Below are 20,649 nucleotides of genomic sequence, written 5' to 3'. Positions count from 1 at the left end.
AGCCGATCGCGCTATCGAGCGCCGGGATCCTCCAACGCCTCCGATCCCTTCGCATCTAGCCTTACGTCTTCCTCGTGTTTTCGCAAAGTTATGCGTTGCTACAGACACATTGAAAGGCGTATTACTTGCACAAGAACTCTGGTTACGTTCGGGTTTCCCGACGTAACTGCACATAAAACTGGAATAACCGAGGGGGTCCCGCCTGGGGACTCGATGCGACCGCAATGGCTTCCGCCCCTCCCCCTTCGGGGGAAGGGGCAAGCCAACATCATGCCTAAACGTTTATGAGGTGGGGCGCCCTAGATAAAGGTGGCAGGGGCCGGAGCAGAGCGGGAGCAGGAGCCTGTACGGCAGCCCATGCAGCCTGCTCCGCACCGGCAGCCCCCCTTTCCTTCGCCGTTAGGACGCGGGCGCCTGCATAAATGGGACATTAACCATCATGCCTAAACGTTTGTGAAGTGGGGCGCCTTAGATAAAGGTGGCAGGGGCCGGAGCAGGAGCAGGAGCAGGAGCCTGTACGGCCACCGCATGCAGCCTGCTCCGCACCGACAGCCCCCCCTTCCTGCGCCGTTTGGACACGGGCGCCTTTGAAATTAGTGCCGCAGGCGCCTTGCCTAAACGTTTATGAGATGGGGCGCCCTAGATAAAGGTGGCAGGGGCCGGAGCAGAGCGGGAGCAGGAGCCTGTACGGCAGCCCATGCAGCCTGCTCCGCACCGGCAGCCCCCCTTTCCTTCGCCGTTAGGACGCGGGCGCCTGCATACATGGGACATTAAATATCATGCCTAAACGTTTGTGAAGTGGGGCGCCTTAGATAAAGGTGGCAGGGGCCGGAGCAGAGCAGGAGCAGGAGCCTGTACGGCCACCGCATTAACCGCATGCAGCCTGCTCCGCACCGACAGCCCCCCTTCCTGCGCCATTTGGACACGGGCGCCTTTGAAATTAGTGCCGCAGGCACCTTGCCTAAACGTTTATGAGGTGGGGCGCCCTAGATAAAGGTGGCAGGGGCCGGAGCAGAGCGGGAGCAGGAGCCTGTACGGCAGCCCATGCAGCCTGCTCCGCACCGGCAGCCCCCCTTTCCTTCGCCGTTAGGACGCGGGCGCCTGCATAAATGGGACATTAAATATCATGCCTAAACGTTTGTGAAGTGGGGCGCCTTAGATAAAGGTGGCAGGGGCCGGAGCAGAGCAGGAGCAGGAGCCTGTACGGCCACCGCATGCAGCCTGCTCCGCACCGACAGCCCCCCCTTCCTGCCCCGTTTGGACATGGGCGCCTTTGAAATTAGTGCCGCAGGCACCTTGCCTAAACGTTTATGAGGTGGGGCGCCCTAGATAAAGGTGGCAGGGGCCGGAGCAGAGCGGGAGCAGGAGCCTGTACGGCAGCCCATGCAGCCTGCTCCGCACCGGCAGCCCCCCTTTCCTTCGCCGTTAGGACGCGGGCGCCTGCATAAATGGGACATTAAACATCATGCCTAAACGTTTGTGAAGTGGGGCGCCTTAGATAAAGGTGGCAGGGGCCGGAGCAGAGCGGGAGCAAGAGCCTGTACGGCCACCGCATGCAGCCTGCTCCGCACCGACAGCCCCCCCTTCCTGCGCCATTTGGACACGGGCGCCTGCATAAATGGGACAATAAACATCATGCCTAAACGTTTGTGAGGTGGGGCGCCCTAGATAAAGGTGGCAGGGGCCGGAGCAGAGCGGGAGCAGTGGTGTCGTACAAAACGTTTCGGGTCTTGCTCCACTACTCATTGCACGTCTTTTGGCTCTCAATTTGCGTTGGTATTATGCTCTTCACAGGCGCATGCTCTTGGCAATGGCTGGAGGTTAAATTTCGTTAGGAGTTCGAAGATGTTCGCCATGCTCAGGTTGTACGGCACGTTGACAGGTCGCAGCTGGGACCGATTCGCCACGACTCGCTCGGTATATATTGTTTTTCTGCGTATGCTCTATATGTACACGCAGTTTGGGGGGCAGCGGCGCAGGGAGCAGGATGTTTGCGGTACCGTAATCAATTCGGAGCATGCTCCCACGGAGCACCGTCCTGCTTTCTAGCTCGAAATGGCTTCTCGGGGCCTCGTCGCGAGCCTGCTATATGCATCACAGTACCTTCCCGCAAACGTGCAATTCCTTGATAATGGGTGAGCTGTGCGATGCGGGCTCTCCTAGTAAAAGTCAACCGACGTGTGGATGTGTGCGTGCGCGCTTCCTGATGAATTGGGTTGCTTGCTGTGGGGCATATTGATGCATTGTATCCATCTTGAGCCGGTACGCCGCAAATGTTGCCAGCAGTCAGTCACACACAACAGCAAGAAATGCAAGCCCCGGAAACTACCTCCGTACACTTGTAAAGACAGGGACCGAGGAAGGATGCTACCGTACATCGGTGCGACTTTTTTTACAATTCTAAACCGACCGGCTTTAAGGCGGCTAACGTTTTTACACAAAAACACATAGCGGATGTCGGCAGCAATCAGGGGGGAATCCCAAAATCATTACTCTTGTCGCCACAACAATAATAAACGTTTTTATACAGACCGTAAACGGCAGTATACAGGGCTGCAAACGGTGTCACAGGGTCTAGAAGCCCGTATACAGGCGGGTGAAAAACGAATGTTTTTTACCGGAGCCCGTAAAATGCCAAACGTGCAGGAGCGATGAAGCCTGTATACCCGGGGGCAAGCAAAGATCATGCCCAGCGGTACAAAAAAACGTCAGTCACACACAACAGCAAGAAATGCAAGCCCCGGAAGCTACCTCCGTACACTTGTAAAGACAGGGACCAAGGAAGGATCCGCCGTACATCGATGCGACTTTTTTACAATTCTATTCCCCAGCTTTAAGGCGGCAAACATTTACACACAAAAACAGCCAACGGATGTCGGCAGCAATCAGGGGGGAATCCCAAAATCATTACTCTTGTCGCCACAACATAAATATGCGTTTTTATCAGGGCGGAGAACGGCAGTATACAGGGCTGCAAACGGTGTCACAGGGTCTATCTAGAAGCCCGTATACAGGCGGGTAAAAAAGGGGGAAAATTGCATTTTCCCCCTGACCCCCCAAACGTGCAGGAGCGATAAAGCCTGTATACCCGGGAGCAAGCAAAGATCATGCCCAGCGGCACAAAAAAACGTCAGTCACACATAACAGCGGGGGGAGGCTTCACGCCTCCCCCCTGGCCCCGTAGAAATGCAAGCCCCGGAAACTACCTCCGTACACTTGTAAAGACAGGGACCACACCTGTATCCTACCGTACATCGATGCGACTTTTTTACAATTCTATACCCAGGCTTTCAGGCGGCAAACGTTTACACACAAAAACAGCAAACGGATGTCGGCAGCAATCAGGGGGGAATCCCAAAATCATTACTCTTGTCGCCACAACAATAGGGGGGAAATGACATTTCCCCTCTGACCCCCCGAATGATCTTGACCGGAGCCCGTAAACGTCAGTATGCAGGGGCCCGTAAACGTCCCACGTGCAGGGACCAGTAAACGTCCCACGTGCAGGGACCAGTAAACGTCCCACGTGCAGGGGCCAATAAATGTCTGTATGCAGGGGCCCGTAAACGTCAGTATGCAGGGGCCCATAAACGTCCAACATGCAGGGACCCGTAAACGTCAGTATGCAGGGGCCAAGCCTCCCCCCGGCAGGGACCCGTCAGGTGGGGGTCAGGGGGGAGGCGTGAAGCCTCCCCCCACCGGCGCGGTACACCCGCACCCGCTGCTTTTCCTCCACGCCGCCCAGCGCGCCGCACAGCGCCTTCACGTGCGTCAGGCGGCGGTTGCGACCCTTGCTCTGCAGCACGCACACGTGCGCCGCGTCGCTGCCCTCCACCCACAGCGTTACGCGCCCGCCGCTGCCGGCGTGCAGGGCCAACAGCGCCTCCGTCGCGCCGCGCAGCGCGAAGGACCTGCGGTTATACGTCATGGTGGTCTGCAGGGGTGTTGGGGGTGTGGGTGTGTCAAGGGGGTCAGGGGGTTCAGGGCAAGGGCAAGGGCAAGGGCAAGGGCAAGGGGGTGTTGCGGGGGCTGCGGGGGAAACGTCCAAGCCTTCCCCCCTAAGGGCGCCCGCGGCCTTCCGGACGCCATGAGCCAAAAGACCGCGCACACAGACTTGCTCACCCGTTCCTGCACGCCGCCTGGCGGTGGTGACGGTGGATCCGGGTGCAGCGCCTGCGGCGGGGGTGGCGGTGGCGCTGGTTGGGGTGGGGGTGGGGGTGGGGGTGGGGGTGGGGGTGGGGCGGGCTGCGGCCGCCGGACCGCATAGATGCACAGCTGGGGGTCGTGCCGCACCCTGGCCAGGACGGCGTTGCCTGGCCCCACGTGCGCCGCGGAGATCTGCACCAGGTCCTGCTGCATCGCGTGCCAGCGGCCCGTGAGCTCCCACGCGCCCGAGGGCAGCAGTCGGAACCCTACGCTGCACCCCAGGGTGCCGCCACCCGGGAGGCCCACGCCCAGGACGTCGGCCTGGCCGCTGCCAAGGCCAGGAGCCAGGCGCTCCTTGTCCGCGGCGCGCAGGCCCATCGACCCGTCGGGGTGCACGTCCAGGAGCCCCTGCAAGCAAGGCCGCGGGCCCAGGGCGTGACAGGGAGCGCGCGAGGCGGGCGGCGCGACCACGGCTGCCTTTCGCTCGGGTTGCATCAGCCCACCCGCCCACTGACCCCTTCCCCTCCCCACCCTCACCGCATCTTCGAGGGGTGCACTTAGACGGCTGTGTTTAAGGAAGTCGGGATCTGCGGGCCAAGCGCAAGGCGCAAGTGAGACCACACCGCAAAGGGCGGGGGGCTCTCGCTCCCTCCTCTCTGCTTGAGCGCGTGCTCTCTTACCCCGCCAAGCCTCCATGCAGCTGCAGCGGGCCAAAGGCTCGGTCCAGGCCTCTCCGGCTGACGGGGAAAAGGTCGAAAGCGGTCCGCCGATCGCCCAAAAAGGAGAGAGCCGTGTGAAGCAAGGCAGCGCGACGCAGTGATGGCGGGATGTCCAGTTCACAAGGCCCCAAACAACGCTACGGCTCGGTTTAAATGCACGCCTCAGCTGGGTTTGGGGTTGGGGTTGCGACAGATGCCGCTGCTGCGGCAATGAGAAGCGACCACAGCGAGGCAGCGGGCACTGTATAGAAAATGGCGGCGAATGGTGGTAGCTGAGCCAGTGAGTGAGTGAGTTAGCTGAGGAGTGAGTTGCGCGTACTATTTTTCGAGTACGGCTGGGTCAAAATTGCAAGCTTCGGCAGCCCAGCGCGTCGGGCATTACCAACAGTACGGTAACAGCCACAATACCATGAATGTGCACGGGCAGGACGGGCCATCATGGAGCCAAGGCGCTTCAGCCGGTCAGTTGCGCGCCCTCCTGAGCAGCACCCTCAGGGGCCTGGAAACTGCCCTCAGCAGCCGCAAGTCCCAGTCTGACGCCCTGTCAGTTTAGTCAGTTGACGGCAGGGCCAGCATTGCGCGCGCCAAGGTCGAGGTGCAGCGAGCCAGGCACGCCGTGGACTCCGCGGGCAGCGTCACGGCCTGCACCGTCCAGGGCATCCAGGGCATGCTGGTGTAGCTGGTGGGTCCTCTGGTGGGGCTGCTCCAGCACACGGCAGGCCAACACAGGGCCTGACGAGGCACGCCCTTGTCGCACACACGCCTGCAGCCCCCCACCCCCAACCCTCTCTCTCTTTGACCCTCGCGCTCTTGCTGCGTGCGTCAAACACACACTCTTCCTCCTCACACCCATCCCGCTTTTCCAGGCCAACGTGTGCAACCACCTGCGGTGCTGCGGCGAGCGTCTGGCGCAGCAGGGTGCCACGGTCCTGCACAAGGACGAGCAGCTGCGCGAGGCTGTTGTCCACGTCTCAGAGCTGTGCGTCCGCGCCGCGGTGGCGGCCAAGCTGGTGTTGGCACCGGCGGGGGGGCAGCTGCAGCCTGCGTTCAGCATGGTGGCGGCACTGGCGGCCATGGAGGATAGCCTGGACCCCACCCGCCCCGACGGCTTGGCCTGGCCCCACCTCTTGCGCGACCCGGGCGTGGCCGAGGCGGCGCTGCGGCGCGTTGAGGCGTGCCTTGCCCTCGCCGACACCGCTGTGCTGCAACGCCCCCGGGCGGAGCTCGCGGACCTGGGCTGCGTCATCATGTTCCACGCGCGGTCTGTGGGCACCAAAGGCGACTCGCTTGTGTCCACCATAGACTTCGACTGGCTGCAGCGGCTGGAGGATGAGGCCGTGTCTGCCGGATACACGCTGTCCCGCAGCGGCGACAGCGACGTCACCCGCTTGGCACGCGAGTGCCTGCTGCGCGTCATGGACATGGCGTGCAGCACACAGCAGTGGACGTCCTTCTTGGCGACCTCCAACGTCGGCATCGCCAGCATCGCGGACGGCCTGCCGACGGCCGCCGTCTGGGCAGCGGCCCTCGGTGTCGGCGCCGTCTTCGACATGTACAATGTGTGGCACGTGCACTTGTCGTCGGCAGTCAAGCTGAAGGCGCACCTGGAAGAGCTGCAACCCGCCGAGTGGCAGCAGACGCGCCGTGTCGTCCTCGATCAGGTGGCAAAGCTGGCTGCCATCACGGTCCGGGTGGGGGGCGCCCTCCTGGCGCGCTTGGGCATGTCCGAGGCGTGCAGCGCGGGGCTGCGTGCGATCCGCCGGATCGGAGCCGGGGCGGCTGCGGACTTGGCGGCGGAGCCGGCCTTGTGGGATGCCCGGGCGGCAGCGGACTTGGTGGGGGAGCAGGCCTGGGGGGCGGCCAGGGCGGCGGGGCACTTGGCGGCGGAGCTGGCGGCTGCTTGCAGGGGGCGGGAAAAGGTCCTTGCTACGGTTAGCGCAATAGTCAACAGCTGGGCAGAGGGAGAAGGGGAGGCGCGGGAGCCCGCGCTGCAACGGGTGGGCGGCGTGGCGGCAGCAGCTGACGGCACGCAGCAGCCGCACGACTGATGCCGGGGGGTGACTGCGACCGCGGCAAACGCGGGTGAAACTGCAGCTGCATGCTCCCGGGGGCAGGGGACAGGGGAGTTGCCTGCAGTTCATGTGCACAGAAGCCCGTGCTCGGCATCCAGGGCAGTGGCAGTTTCTAAGGGGCTGGCAGGGGGCCGAAGATGGCTGCTCGTAGGGGTCGGGTGCTGTGCTCGGACTCGTGACCACGTCCTTGCCGTGAACGCGTTGTGTGGGTCAAGACTGCATGTGGCATGAACGGGCTGCTGTGGTTGCGGGGACGACGGAGTCAAGCTGCTGGGACCTTACAAGGGGTGCACTGAGCTGGTAGGGGGTGTGAGGGTGGCGGCGGCGCGCTGGCTGGACACCACAAGAGTGTCTCCTCTCCCCCTTCCTGTTACGCCGGGGGACACCTTGGTCACCCGCCAGGTTGCTGTGTCTCAGTCTGTCTGTCATTCTCTTTCTCTCTCCCACGGCCAGGTAAAGCAGCAAGCAGGCATACGTGTACTTACCTGTCCCTTCCGTGGCTGTCACCGCTGGTAGCACACGTCGCGTACCGTACATGCTGCTTTTCCTGACCAGCAGCACAGCAGCCGTAGCCAGCGCGACATGCGGTGTCCACACGCACGCCACCACGCCGCAGCACGCCCCATCCCAAGTATGTATATGGGTGAGGAGGCGGGGTGTGTTGCACTAGGGCCTGGCCCCGGCACCCCTTTTCCTTTGACTTCGTAAAAAGGCTACAAGGGCTTAGGTGCGAGCAAACGGCAACACCGCGGGACAAACGCCGCCAGGCGATGCCACCCCGGCGCGGCACCAGCACACGGCACAGGGGCGCGAGGGCGAACGTACAGGTCGCAGGCTTGCCAACCCGGCGCAAGCAATATGAAATATGCATCTTGGCCCAAGGAAGCCGACAAACCTCTGCCGAACCTTGGTGGGGCTCACCTGCCTGTCGGCAGTTTGGAAAATAGAAGCCCCCATGTAAGCAAGTCGCTGCCCAAACCCCAAAGGGCCGCGGCACTCGGACCACATCATTGATGAGACAATACATTCTTGCGCACTTTTTCTGTTGTGACACATGGGCAAAAAAAAGTGCCCAAGCCGGCAAACAAGGCCCCAGCCCAACACTTTGACCCATGTCGCATACGCAAAAACCTTAAGGCAAAGCAGCGGGCCCTAGGAAAGCGCAAGCTCGCTCGCCGCGGAGGCAGCAACTGCGGTTGCCCCGCGCCTCCTTTGGCCGAGCCACGACAAACCTGGGGCAGCCGGAGCGGAAGCCGGAGCCGGGGGCAGCGGCCGCAAGAAGAAGGAGAAGAAGCCCTCTTTGCCGATCGGCGAGCTCCTTTGCTGGCTCGGCTCGCAGCCGGTGGTCCTTGCCTGGCTCAAGCAGCACATCGCCAAGTTTGCGCTGATGGAAAACCACCGTAGGTTGGGGGTTTGGTTGGGTCCCTCCCCCCCCCGCCCAGCACCACACCACACCACCACCAAGGGGTTGTTAGTTACTTTGCCGCTGTGCGGTTAACCCCAACCAAGGGGGGTGGGTGCCGCGCGCGCGCCTATGGCCAGGCCGCCATGCCTGTCAGGCTACAGTGTTGGGCACCTGCACATGTCAATGCGGATGCACTGCATGGGGGCTGACGCTGCGGAGGGGTTGCACGGCAGCTAGGCCCCATCCGGGGGTGGGGGCTTTGCCCTGGATAGGCGCTCCGACAGGGCAGCCATGGCTCCACCAGCCGTAGCCAAGAGCGCCGCGCCCATTGTGATTCGAGGATGTGTCATGTGCCGTACAACCTGGCCCAATATGTGTCCACCATAGCGTGTTTCCTCCCAAGTGTGTGTTGCATGCTCACCTCTCTCGTGCTGCCATCCACCCCACCCCCTCCCAGGTGCATGTACGGGGGCGTACCAGGTCCGCTGCCTGCGCTGCAACATGTGGACCACGGGGAAGGCGACCATTGACGCGCACAAGTGCACAAAGAAGGTGCCCATGCCGGAGGAGGTGGCGGCGCTGGTGGTGTGCAAGGACAGCCGCAGCTGCCTGCTGTGCGGCACGCTGTGCGGCAAGCAGCACCACGGGGCGCATCAGTGCTCCATCTCCCGCCTCAGCCCCATCATCGTCGACGCCTTTGGCGTGACCCTGCTGCCCGACCCCGTCAACGTCGGCAAGCACCCCTCTCGGCACCTCTGCGCGGAGTACACGGGTCTGGTGCAGGCCAGCCGCGAGCATGGGCCCGTGTGGGCGTTGCTCGTGCTGCTGCCCGGTGAGCAGCCGCGCGACATGACCATCACTGTGTTGGTGCTGGAGCCGAGCGACATGCGTGACGCGTCGGAGTACAGGAAGGTGGTGCCCGTTGCTACCTACGGCAACAGCAAACGGGCCAAGCGGAGCTGTGCCAGCATGCCCCCGGCCTTGGGGCACTTTGAGGCGGTGCCCGCGGCCCAGCGGGAGGCGGCGACGAACCACACCGTGCGGGTGCTCTTGGGGCGCCGGGCAGGCGTCGGCGCCATCAGCAAGGCAGGGCCAGGGCCTGCTGGCGGGGCCGCAGCTGGTGGCGGGGGTGCTACTGGGGAGGGCGACGAGCAGGCCGCCGGCGGCAGCGACCCGGGCGTGGCTGGTGGGGAGGGGGGCGAGCAGGCTGCCGGCGGGGCCAACAAGAGCGCAGCTGGGCAGGGGTGGTGTCGCTCTGGCGTTGCTGGTGAGGCGGGCCGCCTGGTGGAGTATGTGCACGTCTTCTATTTTGGCCAGGTGATCGACATCAAGGACAAGGACGGCGCGTCCCTGTCGCAGATGGACTGCGAGTTCAACAAGTTGCGCACTCTTGTGGAACCCCTGAGGTACGGCAGCACCGGTTACAAGCTCAACCACTCGTGCGCTGCCAAGCTAGTGAGCCAGGGTGTGGTGGTGCCGCGCTGGCAGCAGGTGGCGAGCGTGCTGTTGCCCAAGAAGCGGAAAACCACCTTTGAGCCCATGGAGGAGCTGTTTTGGGACTACAAGGCGGAGTGCGGGACCCCTGGCGAGGAGCTGATGTGCATGTGCAAGGCCAGGGGAAAATGCACGGGCTTGCTGGTCTGGTTTGTGGGGCGTGGAGATGACCAGCTGCCTGAGATGCTGGACCCTCAGACGGGCAAGCTGGTGGCGGTGCCCTGGGCACACCCTCCTGAGAAGAAGAAGAAGGAGGATGGGGGCAAGGAGGGGGCCAAGGGGGAGTCTTCGTCTTCCGAGGAGGAGGGCGAGGAGGGGGTGCGAGTAGCGTGATGGGTGCCTTTCATGGCCATGCCCGACACGAGCGCACTGTCAAACACGCCGCAACGTGACTGCATAGTTGGGAGCAGGGTGCAGGGTGCACAAGGAAAGCCCGACGCATGTGTCATTTTCCCCTTACTGCTGTGGGGGTGCATCTACGTACACCACAAGGTTTGAGCGTCGGACCTGGGTGGTGTGGCGAGCTACACGACAAGCGTCCATCTGCGTCAAGTCCCTTCCGGAGCGCTGCTCCGCAACTGTAACAAGTCGAGCTGAGCAACGTGCCGTGTCGATCCCTCAACAAGCCGACGCGGGTTTAGGGGTTCAGAGCTGGGCCCGGGCTGCTCTACCGAACCGTGACGGGCTCCGTGAGTCCTGTCCGTAACCTTGCAAGCCCCAATACACGTGCTGCAAAGGACCGAATTGTGGCTTGACTCAAGGTGCCACTTCGTCAACTGCTGCCAGACTGCTGCCAGTACACTGCAAAGTGCAACGCTACAAAGGCTTTCTGATGATTCCACACGTGCCGCCATGCCGCCAAAGATCAGGTGCACAGCGGGCCCTGCCATCGGGCCCAGCCCGTGCGCCCACCAAGAATGGTAAGAATGGTGCGGCACGTGCAAGCACGCAAGCACTGCTGCAATGAAGGACGGTCGCATTCCGCGTCCCAAGCTGCCACTACCTCGCCGCGGACCCGACCGCCAAAGCCCTGGACCACACCCCACAAACGTTGCCGCGCTGCGGTGCAGCCCCCTCGAACCCTGGCCCCTGAATCCATGCCGCTCCATGCCGTCCAAGTCACTTGGGGTTGCAGCGCACAGAAGTCCCGTGCTCCCGCCCCATCCCGCCCTCATCCCTTCTCACGTTGCACCGATTGCAACATGCCGCTTTGGGAACCGGATGCGCCCCCCATATCCATGCTCCTACCTCCCGCGCGTGCGCACCAACGCAACACACCGGGACCCTGCATCCCTGCGCCCATGCAAGCAACCGGCCAGACAGTGTGCCGGGTTGCTAATAGCACCGTCCGCACGCCAAGCGCCCGCTACCTCGCTGCTTACTTGACACCACGCAGCCACCACATGCCAAACCCCATGCCACCGCCCGCAGTCCAACATGGTCATCGTCGCCACCCTGGCACCTTCAGCGTACACCCCTGGCTTGCACCCCAGCCCTCCCTTACCCCCCCCCTCACCCCACCCAAACCCAGGCCCCTGACTCCATGCCGTTCCATGCGCTCCACATCGCCCCACTTGCACCCTCTCCCCCCCCCCCTGCTTTGCAAACCCGATGCGCCCCCCTGTATCCATGCTCCTCCCTCCCGCACGTGCGCAACAACGCAACACATCAGGACCCTGCATCCATCATCACACCTGCAAAACACAGCCGCGCAGGTGTGTCTGAACACACCGCAACCGCAAGCCGCAACGACCATGCACCAACCCGCCACACCGTGCCATGGGCACGGCCATGTGCTGCGGGGCAGGCAGGCCGCAACCTGCGCCCATTACGCGGGGTTGGCCATGCACCCGACGCTGACTACGGTCTGCATACCTCTTGCCAGGCGGGGCCCTTGCCCTTGTCGTCTGCGTGCTCGGGCCTTTCCCAGGTCATTCTGCCGAACGCACCGCTGGGACCTGCCCCGCCACCACCCGCCGGCGTTGCCGCCTCCTGCTCCGCCTTCTGCTCTGCCTGCGCTGCCGCCTCGTGCTCCGCGGGCGCTGCCGCCTCGTGCTCCGCCTGCGCCGCCGTCACCGCCTTCACCGCCGCAACCCAGCGGTCCAGCATTGCGGTGAAGGGTCGCACGGCCTTGTGCGTGGGCACCACATTGTTGTGCACGTCCAGGATGGCGTGCATGACCACCTGCCCAAGAGTTGCCATGCACTGCGCAGCGACGATGGGGTCTTGCAGGTGCTTGACCATGTGGCAGATGCTCACCATGTCCGGCTTCGCCAGCTCACCCATGCTGTGCGACGAAAAGCGGCGGCCGGCCGGGCAGCCCTTCTTGCACATGAACGCGTAGCCGTTGTACGTGTAGTGCTTCGGTACGCACTCGCGGTGATAGAAATGGTTTTCAGCGCAGCTGACGTAGTGAGCCTTCGACTTGCCACCCCTCACCTGCGCCTGCGCCTTCACCTTCCCCGAGGTACCTGCGCTGGCCGCACTGTCTGGGGGGACGGGCGGCTCCTCCCTGATGTCCGAGTTCCCACCCCTTGCCTGCGCCCTCCCCCGGTACCTGCGCCCTCCCGGGGTACCTGCGCTGGCCGCGCTGTCTGTGCGGACGGGTGGCTCCTCGGAAATGGGCTTCCTGCACACTTCGCACATGTCGGTGGAGCGCGTGTGCGCCAACGTGCACAACTCGCACTTCACCGCCGCTGCCCCGCCCGTGCCCGCCGCTGCCCCGCCCGTGCCCGCCGCTGCCCCGCCCGTGACCGCCACTGCCCCGCCCGTGCCCGCCGCTGCCGCCTCTTTGTATGCATCCACCAGGCCCTTTACAATCTCCAAGAACGGCTTGCCGTTCCTTCCATGCTCGTTGGACCCATGCTTCAGCACGCAGTTCAGCACCACCTCTGCCGCTTGCGCAAGGCACAAGGAGCTGCGCACCGGGTCGTGCACGACCTTAAACGCGTTGATGATGACTGCCAACATGTTCTCGATCATGATGTGCAGCTGGGCAGCCGGGAAGTGGTGGCCGGACGGGCAGCCCTCCACGCAGAGGTGGACGCTGCCATTGGCAATGTACTGTTCTTCGCAACATTCGGAGTGAACCGTGTGGCCTGCTGGACATGTGATCATCTTCCCGCCATCGTCTCCGCACAGCAGGCACGCGGCCCTGGCCTCAGCGCCCCCCTGCACCGGACGGTCTGCGCGGGGGTCCGCTGCGTTCACCCCTGCACTTGCCTGCACCGCCACATCCACCGCTGTCACGTTGCCGACCCCTGGCCCCTGGCCCATGGCCGCGTGCTGCTGCGGGGCCCCCGCCTCGGACCCGGCGCCGCCCTCCTGGCCCATGGCCGCGTGCTGCTGCGGGGCCCCCGCCTCGGACCCGGCGCCGCCCTCCTGGCCCATGGCCGCGTGCTGCTGCGGGGCCCCCGCCTCGGACCCGGCGCCGCCCTCCTGGCCCCTGGGCGCGTGCTGCTGCGGGGCCCCTGCCTCGGACCCGGCGCCGCCCTCCTGGCCCCTGGGCGCGTGCTGCTGCAGGGCCCCTGCCTCGGACCCGGCGCCGCCCTCCTGGCCCCTGGGCGCGTGCTGCTGCAGGCCCTCCGCCTGCTGCTGTTGCACTTTCAGCCATTTCGCAAAGTTCTGCTCATCCGCTGCCACATTAAGGTCAAGGGGCCCCTCTGCAAACAGGGCCCAAAGATCAGCTATGATAGGAGGAGAAGGGGATTTCAAGTAATTGACCGTCTCGTCATCGCTGTCCACTTTGTCCTCCGCTGCTGCATCTCCTGCCGCGTCTGCTGCCTCCGCGGCCGCCGGGGCCGCACCTGGCATGCTTACCCCAACCATGGCCGCCAGCGGGTGGCTGTGGCCTGCCGCAGCTGCAGGCGCGGGTTCTGGTGCAGGTGCAAGGGCTGGGGCCGGGGCCGTGTCGGGCACGCTTGCTGCCTCCGTGGCCGCCGGAGCCGTGTCAGGCGTGGCTGCCGCGTCCGTGGCCGCCGCCGGGGCCGCACCTGGCACGCTTGGGTGGCTGGGGCCTGCCGCAGGTGCAGGCGAAGGTGCAGGTGCAGGGGCCGGGGCCGTGTAGGGCGCGGCTGCCGCGTCCGTGGCCGCCGCCGGAGCCGCACCTGGCACGCTTGGGTGGCTGGGGCCTGCCGCAGGTGCAGGCGAACATGCAGGCGCAGGGGCGCAGGTGCAGCCGCACCTGTCACGCTTGCTGCCTCCGTGGCCGCCGGGGCCGCGTAGGGCGCGGCTGCCGCCTCCTTGGCCGCCAGCGGGTGGCTGGGGCCTGCAGGCGCAGGGGCCGCCGCCGCCTGCACCGCCTGCGCCGCCTGCGCCGCCCGAGCTTGCGCCGCCCCTCCGGCACGCTCACGCAAGCTTGACCGATGGTCCACAGCCGTTGCAGCACCGCCAGCTGTAGCATCAGCAGACATCATCATCACGCCGTTCTCATACGTCATCGTCATTTCCTGCACGTGGCACAAGGTGGGGCATGGAGGCAAGTTACGCTCCGTGCACAGTGCACACAAGGCACGACACGGGGCTGCCGGTGCGGAAAGGGCTTGCACGTGGGCCAGCCAGGGCCGCACGAAAGGGGTCGCACTCCTTGCAGTGTCACAGTAGCAGGGTTCGTTGCTTGTTGGGTGCCAGCTCGGATATGTGTATGTCAAAGCGAGCCATTGGAGCAAGGCACGTGAAGGGAAGTGCGGCGTGTGTGCGGGGAAGGAGGGACGGGGACCGGGCACATGGGGCATGCATGGGGCACGAGCTAGCACACGCCATGCCACTTGTAGCATGCGAGCGACGTGGTCGACCACAAGCAGCAGCGGTGGTTGTGCTGCGGGCTGTGACCGCGACCGTGGTACAGCGGAGCTGACTGTGTACGTTGGAACGGGCCAAGTCCCGAGCCCAGGCGCGCGGGCTGGTGGTCAGGGCGATCTGGGGCGACCCACGGGGAGCAACGCATCCGGCTTGCTACCCCGGGCACGCAGAGGCACGTGCACTACGGGCATGCACTACGGGCGTGCGCCTACGGCGCCTAGGAAGAAAGCTCTGGTCAAACGCTCAGGGCGCAGACCCCGGTAGGTGCTCGTTCCAGCGGTGCCCTCCCACCCCACGCGATGTTTAGAGTGACGGACGGACAGTTGGTCAGCTTGCACACGAATCAGCTTGCACACAAAGATCTACACTGCAGCTCGATGCTACACTGATGAGACGTTTTTGGGTGAAACATTGCCGTAGCAGTTGACTGTTGCCAGCACATGTGTCTATGAATGATGCCGCACTCTGGTATTGGGAACGTGTGAGCCGAAGTAGCGGTGTTGCGGTCCACACGGTGGGAGCAGGGAACCCTGACCCGATCATGGAGAACTCACAGCAAAAATTCTGGTGCATTATGCGGTGGTGCCCTCCTTCCTGCTCTGTGGCCCTTCGTTCTTGCCTTTCTGTGTACTTAAGTTGACCAGCAGCGGTTAGATCCAAAAGGTGCCGCACACGTTTATGTACAGTTAGGAGTCGACGAAGCGACGGACTTTGCCAGACGCGTATTGCAGAATCGTGCAGGGTATGGTGTGCTGCATGGCTTGCGGCATGAACACGCTCTGCACTGTGTACCGGTACCCCACCCTACAGTTCAAAACTGGCAGCCCGCTGACCTGCCACGTATGGGTTGCAGCGTCAATACCATACTGCAATACTTGATGTTTCCTACATCCAACTTTACGAGCCAAGGATGGGAAGCTGGCCAGCTCCAAGTTTCACACCTGCTCCCATCCCCTGCTCATGCCAGACTATAACACCTTACTGATACACAGCAAGGCATGCCCATAGCTGTGTAGCAGAACGTGTGTGCCGGCGTAGGATACTTGAGACACCGCAAGCATCAACGTTTTGCATGAGCAATACCAGAGCCCTAAGCACTGCCATGCAGCTAGGGCAGCGTACCGGTATGGGGTACTGTTTTGCGTGGCTTTGGGTGGGCGGGCGCCCCCCCCCAGGCCAAGGCACAGGCCTCCGTGCAAGCTTATCAAATACACTGTTGTTTGTAGGGCGACACAGCCGACGTCGTTTCGGGAGACACAGCTGACAAACGTTTCAAAGCACGGTTCTACCAATGCTGGCTGGGAAGAGAAATGTATGCTCTGTTCCACCATTGCCAGCTGCTCGTGGCTGACGCCGTAACCGTCGGCTCTATCCGTATCGACATGTACATCACGCGTCAATTGAGCTTCCCCAGCAGAGCTCGCGTAACCCCAAAACCCGGCTCAGTAAAGGTATCCGTTTTCTACTGCTGTCACCCTCCTGGTCCTAGGTTTCAAGCTGGAGCGTGGCTTGGTTTTATCGTACCGGTACCAGGGGAGCTCCTCCCCTGCGCCCCCAAAGCCTGTGTCCACTGTTGCTGGGTGGTGCAGCCCAGAGCCCCCCCCCCTGCCTCCAAAATGCGCAGGTCAATGCGACCGGAGGCTCGGCCCCCACACCAGCCACCTCCACACAAGCCCAAGAGTTGGGCTGTGCCCCCTCAGCCAGGCTGGAGATGCCGCTGGCTGCGTGGCTGAACCGGCTGGCCGGATGTCCAGGGCGGTCGGGCACCCTTGCGTCGGTGCTACCTCCACCTAAGCGAACCGGGATCGTCTGCTCTATCCGGCTCTATTCAGGGGAACAGAAGCACGCCGGGCTCCATGAGTCCTGCTCGTAACCTTACAATGTTCGGTCACTGAGAGGAGGTACGGTAACAAGAAAGCGCGCTGGTGCCAAAGCACCCAGCAACCAACTCACACGGCAACACAGGCATCAACCTGATCACTCTACCGCACTGATGCTATCGAGATGGAAACAGGAAGCTTTTTCCTTTCGTGCATGTTTGTCAAAAACGGGCGGCGTTGGGAGGCCTTTGGAATTCGCGCTCGCGGGGCGTCCCGAAGACGCACAGAAGGGCATTGCACATAACCATCTTGCACGGTAAGAAGCTGTGCTGGATAGAGCCTCAGGTTTGGGGTTGCGCCTCAAACGCGACAGCATCTCGCGACCTGCGCCAACGCGCTCGCTAGCTTGCATACTGCGACTGCATCTTGGGTTGCTTTCACGCTTTTTAGGCGTCACTCTGTCGCCCGGAGCCACATCGTTTGGCTGAAAAGGTCCAATTGCGCACGGCGACAGGCAACACACTTGCGGAGGCCCGGCGCCCCCCAGGCCGGCCAGCTGCGCCTATGGAAAACTAGCCACGAGGTTCCACAAAATTGCCAGCAACGCTCACCTTGGTGACGCCTCCTCGCCCCATGCTCAGCGCCCCCGGCCGCTGCGCCAGCTCCAAGCTGAAGCCCGAGCCCGAGCCCGAGCCCAAGCCCAAGCCCAAGGCCCTCGTCCCACCACGCCGTGCCGCGTACCCGCCGCCTCCACCTGCATTGCAGTCCAAGGCAGCCAAGCAGCCAGGTGCGACGGGGTTGGCGGGGCGCACAGGAGGGAGGAGGGAAGGGGCAGGGCGCCCCCGGGGGGCAGCAGCCGGGACGCGGGGCCAGCGATCTGCCTTTCGCTAAAGCAGCACACTGCGCACAAGATGCCGGGGCCTGCAAATGCCACACGACGCCCCCGCCCTGCTGCCGCCGTTCGCATACAGGTCATGTCATGGCCGCGTCCCGGACCCCACCCCACCCCCTCCCCTTCGACGTGCTGCCACCGGCCCACCCCCCAATGTTGCTCCCACGGTATTTAAAACCCTTACCCCATCCGTAAAGCGCAACGTCCTGGCGGCTGTGATGATGCCGATGCCCGCAGGGTGCCTGCCTGCGCCATGAGGCACACCCCAAAGAAGCCCCGTAAGGCTACGGCGCACGAGGTGAACTACCTACCCATGGATCAAGACGACCCCACCTTCATTGATGCGGGTCACGCGGAGTACATGGTGCTGCAGGTGCAGGCGGCAACTGACTGCGACGCCATCGCCAACATCCTCGCGACCCTCCCTGCCCTTGCCCTTGCGCCTGCCTCCGCCTCCGCCTCCGCCCCCGGCCCCGGCCCCGGCCCCGGCCCCGCCTCCGCCTCCGCCTCCGCCTCCGCCTCCGCCTCCGCCTCCGCCTCCGCCTCCGCCTCCGCCTCCGCCTCCGCCTCCGCCTCTGCCTCCGCCTCCGCCTCCGCCTCCGCCTCACCCCCGGCCCTGGCCGCCGCCATGACCGCCACCATGGCGGCCGTTGCGGCTTGGGCCCCACCCCTCCCCGCCACCTACCGGGACACGCAGCACGCTGTGGACGTGATGGACACGATGCGGCGCCGCGCTCGCCTCCCGCCCATCACCACCATTGCTGCCTCCCGGCCGCGGCGCTCGCAGCCAGTGCCCGGTTCCTACGACGAGGACCAACTGGCCATCATGGCGCAGCGGGAGTGCAGAGTCAGCCGCAAGCACAGGACAGTGCAGGACATGGTGGCGTCCGGCAGCGTCACGGTGCGTTCGGACGGGACCTGCGCCATCTGCACAGAGGCGCTGGCGGACGACGCGGCGGTGGACGCGCCGTGCGAGCAAGGACACGTGTACCACCCCAAGTGCGTCCGGCCGTGGCTCATCATGCGGTCCAACAACGGCCAACCCCTGACCTGCCCGGTGTGCAGGGGCAGGATGTGAGTCGGGCGTGCTGCTGCTGCTGGCTTGCTGTGCCGTGCGTGCAGTGGGCGTGTGTGAGCGAGTCGGTCCTCGGTCGTCGCCTCACGCGCACCTGGTGTGGGCTGGGGGAAGGCGCCTGACAGCGCGGTAGTTGTACAGCGAGCAGTCTTGCTTGTACAATTTGAAGGGCTGTGGGCGTGGGGAGGGGAGGGAGATGGCAGGACAGGGGCCTGTCGGGTGGGACTTGTCGTCGGGAGGCCAAAAGGAGGCCAAACGGCAGGGGGCCACGTGGCATGTGTGAGACTGGGGTTCAGCAGGAGTTCATAGCGCGTACATTTGGCCGCTCCGTAGAGCTTTTTAAAGCATAGAGCGAAGGTTCACACTTTCTTTGCACAAAGGCCAGCAGCGCGGCGTTTGTCGGACAGCCGCGGCTTCGCATGCACTGGTCCGGTGGCCGCGCGGCCACCCTCAACACCAACAACGAGTTAGTGTGCTCCTACACTGCATGGCGAGCATGCTGCGCCGGTCCACGAGCCCGAGCCTGCACATCGCCGTAGGGCCGCTGCGGTGGTCCACTTCCCCCGCGGCTTACCGCCAGGCCTGCAGACCCCTGAGGCCTTGTCCAGGCGAGCCTATGCTCCTCAGTGTGATGTCTTGGGCCGGCGTTGCGATGTGAGCGCCCCCGCTGCTGCGATGCGGGCCTTGCCATGCCGCTGCCACAAGTTCATCTGCCATGCGCTTAAGCATCATAGCTGTTTGTTTGTGTTTGCAAAGCGAATGCGACGGTCTGTCAGGTGGAGGCGGATATGGTCGGAATATCGCGGTGCGAGCTGTTATGCACCTAACGAACCCAATGGGCCAGGAGCCAAACGCGTCGCCGACCTCATCGCTTGTTATTGAGCAGCATTCAGTAGAGTATTACGGTTGCGCGAGGCCGGAATGGCCGCATCTGATTCATGCAGGTGCCTGCAGCCACCAGCCACACCAGCCACACAGCCATCAATCCACTATGACCCCCCACTTTCCAGCCCGCGCAGCGGTGCGCAGCGGTATGTTGTGGAGGAATTTCGTTGTGACGACTATTATTCAAGCCAAATGCGAGGCCATCTAAGAATTTGTACACTACTTGCACCACCGGCCAAGGGGACAATCAGCTGGTTCCTGCTGCTCCATGGGCCATGGCACCTTCCGTTGCCCTGCGCCTTGGTTGCTTCCCTAAGCCGATCCAGGCGGATCATGCCTTCCAGTTGCCCACCTGCGCCCAGTCCTAGCCCGTACACCTCAATACGTACGGCGGAAATGAGCCAATATTTAGGAAAGGGGGTATGCACAGCCCCGCAGTCCTGCAGCTGGCAGCACCCGTAGGTGGGAGCTTGTGGTACGGGGGCCGGATGTCCGTACGGCCCAGGGTGCATTCAGTTTCAGGTTCACTCAAGAAACGGCCCATGGAGCCTGACATCTGACGTACCGACCCCGCGTGTAGGGGCGGTGTGCAGTTGTGCGTGCGTTTGCTGCGTGGGATGAGGCGCGGTGACACCAACCGACCGCTCTGCGGACTCGGCTCAAGCCCCCGTCAAGCCCCCGTCTGCCCTCAATAATAATAATAATAATAGGTACTCCCTGCATGACAGGGCGTGTTCTGCGGAGGTAGGGGTGTGAGGGCGTGAGAGACCACCGCATAGATGGTCTCCGCCGCTGAGCCCCTGTCCCCCAAGTGAGAGAGGGGAGGTTGCCAGTGCGCCTAGGCGTACTGGGCCTGGCCCCTTTCCCACAGCGGGTCATACGGTTTTATGGTGGTCTCCCTGGCCATTTGTGGCTGTAGATTTCGCGGCGGAGGGCTGTGATGGCGGTTGTGGTGTGGATGGCGTGCTGCACTAGTTTACGGCATGTGCTGTGTGCGGACTGTGTGGGGCATCCGAGTGTTTTGAGGAGGGCATGAAGGTGGGGTGTGACCGTGCCAGTATGGCCAAGGCTAATTACAGTGTCTGGGCTGTACATCACGTCCCAGCCTGCGTCGCGGAGAGCGGCCACGAGGTCTTCGTGTTGTTGCAGCTTCTCTGCGCGTTTGTCCGGGTGGTTTAGGTCCGAGCAGTATCCGACTTCTATGACGTAGACCTTATGAGCGCTCCTTTGTCGGCGTGTGCGGGGTGCACGGGCTGGCAGTCCGGGCCTGTGCATCCGGAGTGTGGGAATGACCAGCAGGTCTGGACGGAACTTCTTGCGCACGCTCTCTGGCGTGCTGGG

General features: G+C 63.6%; 4 protein-coding genes across 4 annotated transcripts; 2 read left to right on the top strand and 2 right to left on the bottom strand.

Moving 5' to 3' along the window:
• Nucleotides 1–2,421: 2,421 nt before the first annotated feature.
• Nucleotides 2,422–5,112, bottom strand: CHLRE_16g681000v5 (uncharacterized protein). Its single transcript, XM_043071420.1, has 5 exons — nucleotides 4,827–5,112; nucleotides 4,684–4,733; nucleotides 4,294–4,554; nucleotides 4,123–4,173; nucleotides 2,422–3,934 (listed from the first exon to the last, which is right to left on the bottom strand). The coding sequence occupies exons 1-5, from the start codon at nucleotides 4,840–4,842 to the stop codon at nucleotides 3,659–3,661; spliced, it is 654 nt and encodes a 217-aa protein (XP_042916016.1). The 5' UTR covers nucleotides 4,843–5,112; the 3' UTR covers nucleotides 2,422–3,658.
• A 100-nt stretch (nucleotides 5,113–5,212) lies between these two features.
• On the top strand, nucleotides 5,213–7,308 carry CHLRE_16g681050v5 (uncharacterized protein). The gene is made up of 2 exons (XM_043071422.1): nucleotides 5,213–5,326; nucleotides 5,732–7,308. The coding sequence occupies exons 1-2, from the start codon at nucleotides 5,279–5,281 to the stop codon at nucleotides 6,911–6,913; spliced, it is 1,230 nt and encodes a 409-aa protein (XP_042916015.1). The 5' UTR covers nucleotides 5,213–5,278; the 3' UTR covers nucleotides 6,914–7,308.
• Nucleotides 7,309–8,002: 694 nt separating this feature from the next.
• On the top strand, nucleotides 8,003–10,432 carry CHLRE_16g681051v5 (uncharacterized protein). Its single transcript, XM_043071423.1, has 2 exons — nucleotides 8,003–8,337; nucleotides 8,800–10,432. The coding sequence occupies exon 2, from the start codon at nucleotides 8,844–8,846 to the stop codon at nucleotides 10,167–10,169; it is 1,326 nt and encodes a 441-aa protein (XP_042916014.1). The 5' UTR covers nucleotides 8,003–8,337; nucleotides 8,800–8,843; the 3' UTR covers nucleotides 10,170–10,432.
• Nucleotides 10,433–10,470: 38 nt separating this feature from the next.
• CHLRE_16g681100v5 (uncharacterized protein) lies at nucleotides 10,471–19,302 on the bottom strand. Its single transcript, XM_043071424.1, has 8 exons — nucleotides 18,998–19,302; nucleotides 18,518–18,594; nucleotides 18,034–18,165; nucleotides 17,533–17,594; nucleotides 17,068–17,210; nucleotides 14,020–14,284; nucleotides 12,413–13,966; nucleotides 10,471–12,307 (listed from the first exon to the last, which is right to left on the bottom strand). Exons 3-8 carry the CDS (start codon nucleotides 18,105–18,107, stop codon nucleotides 11,697–11,699), a joined length of 2,709 nt encoding a protein of 902 aa, XP_042916013.1. The 5' UTR covers nucleotides 18,108–18,165; nucleotides 18,518–18,594; nucleotides 18,998–19,302; the 3' UTR covers nucleotides 10,471–11,696.
• Between the last annotated feature and the right edge of the window lie 1,347 nt (nucleotides 19,303–20,649).

The sequence above is a fragment of the Chlamydomonas reinhardtii genome, chromosome 16 (assembly GCF_000002595.2).
Source record: "Chlamydomonas reinhardtii strain CC-503 cw92 mt+ chromosome 16, whole genome shotgun sequence".
Taxonomy (NCBI): domain Eukaryota; kingdom Viridiplantae; phylum Chlorophyta; class Chlorophyceae; order Chlamydomonadales; family Chlamydomonadaceae; genus Chlamydomonas; species Chlamydomonas reinhardtii.
Note: the sequence above shows the minus strand (reverse complement) of the source record. Positions and strands in the feature narration are given on the sequence as shown.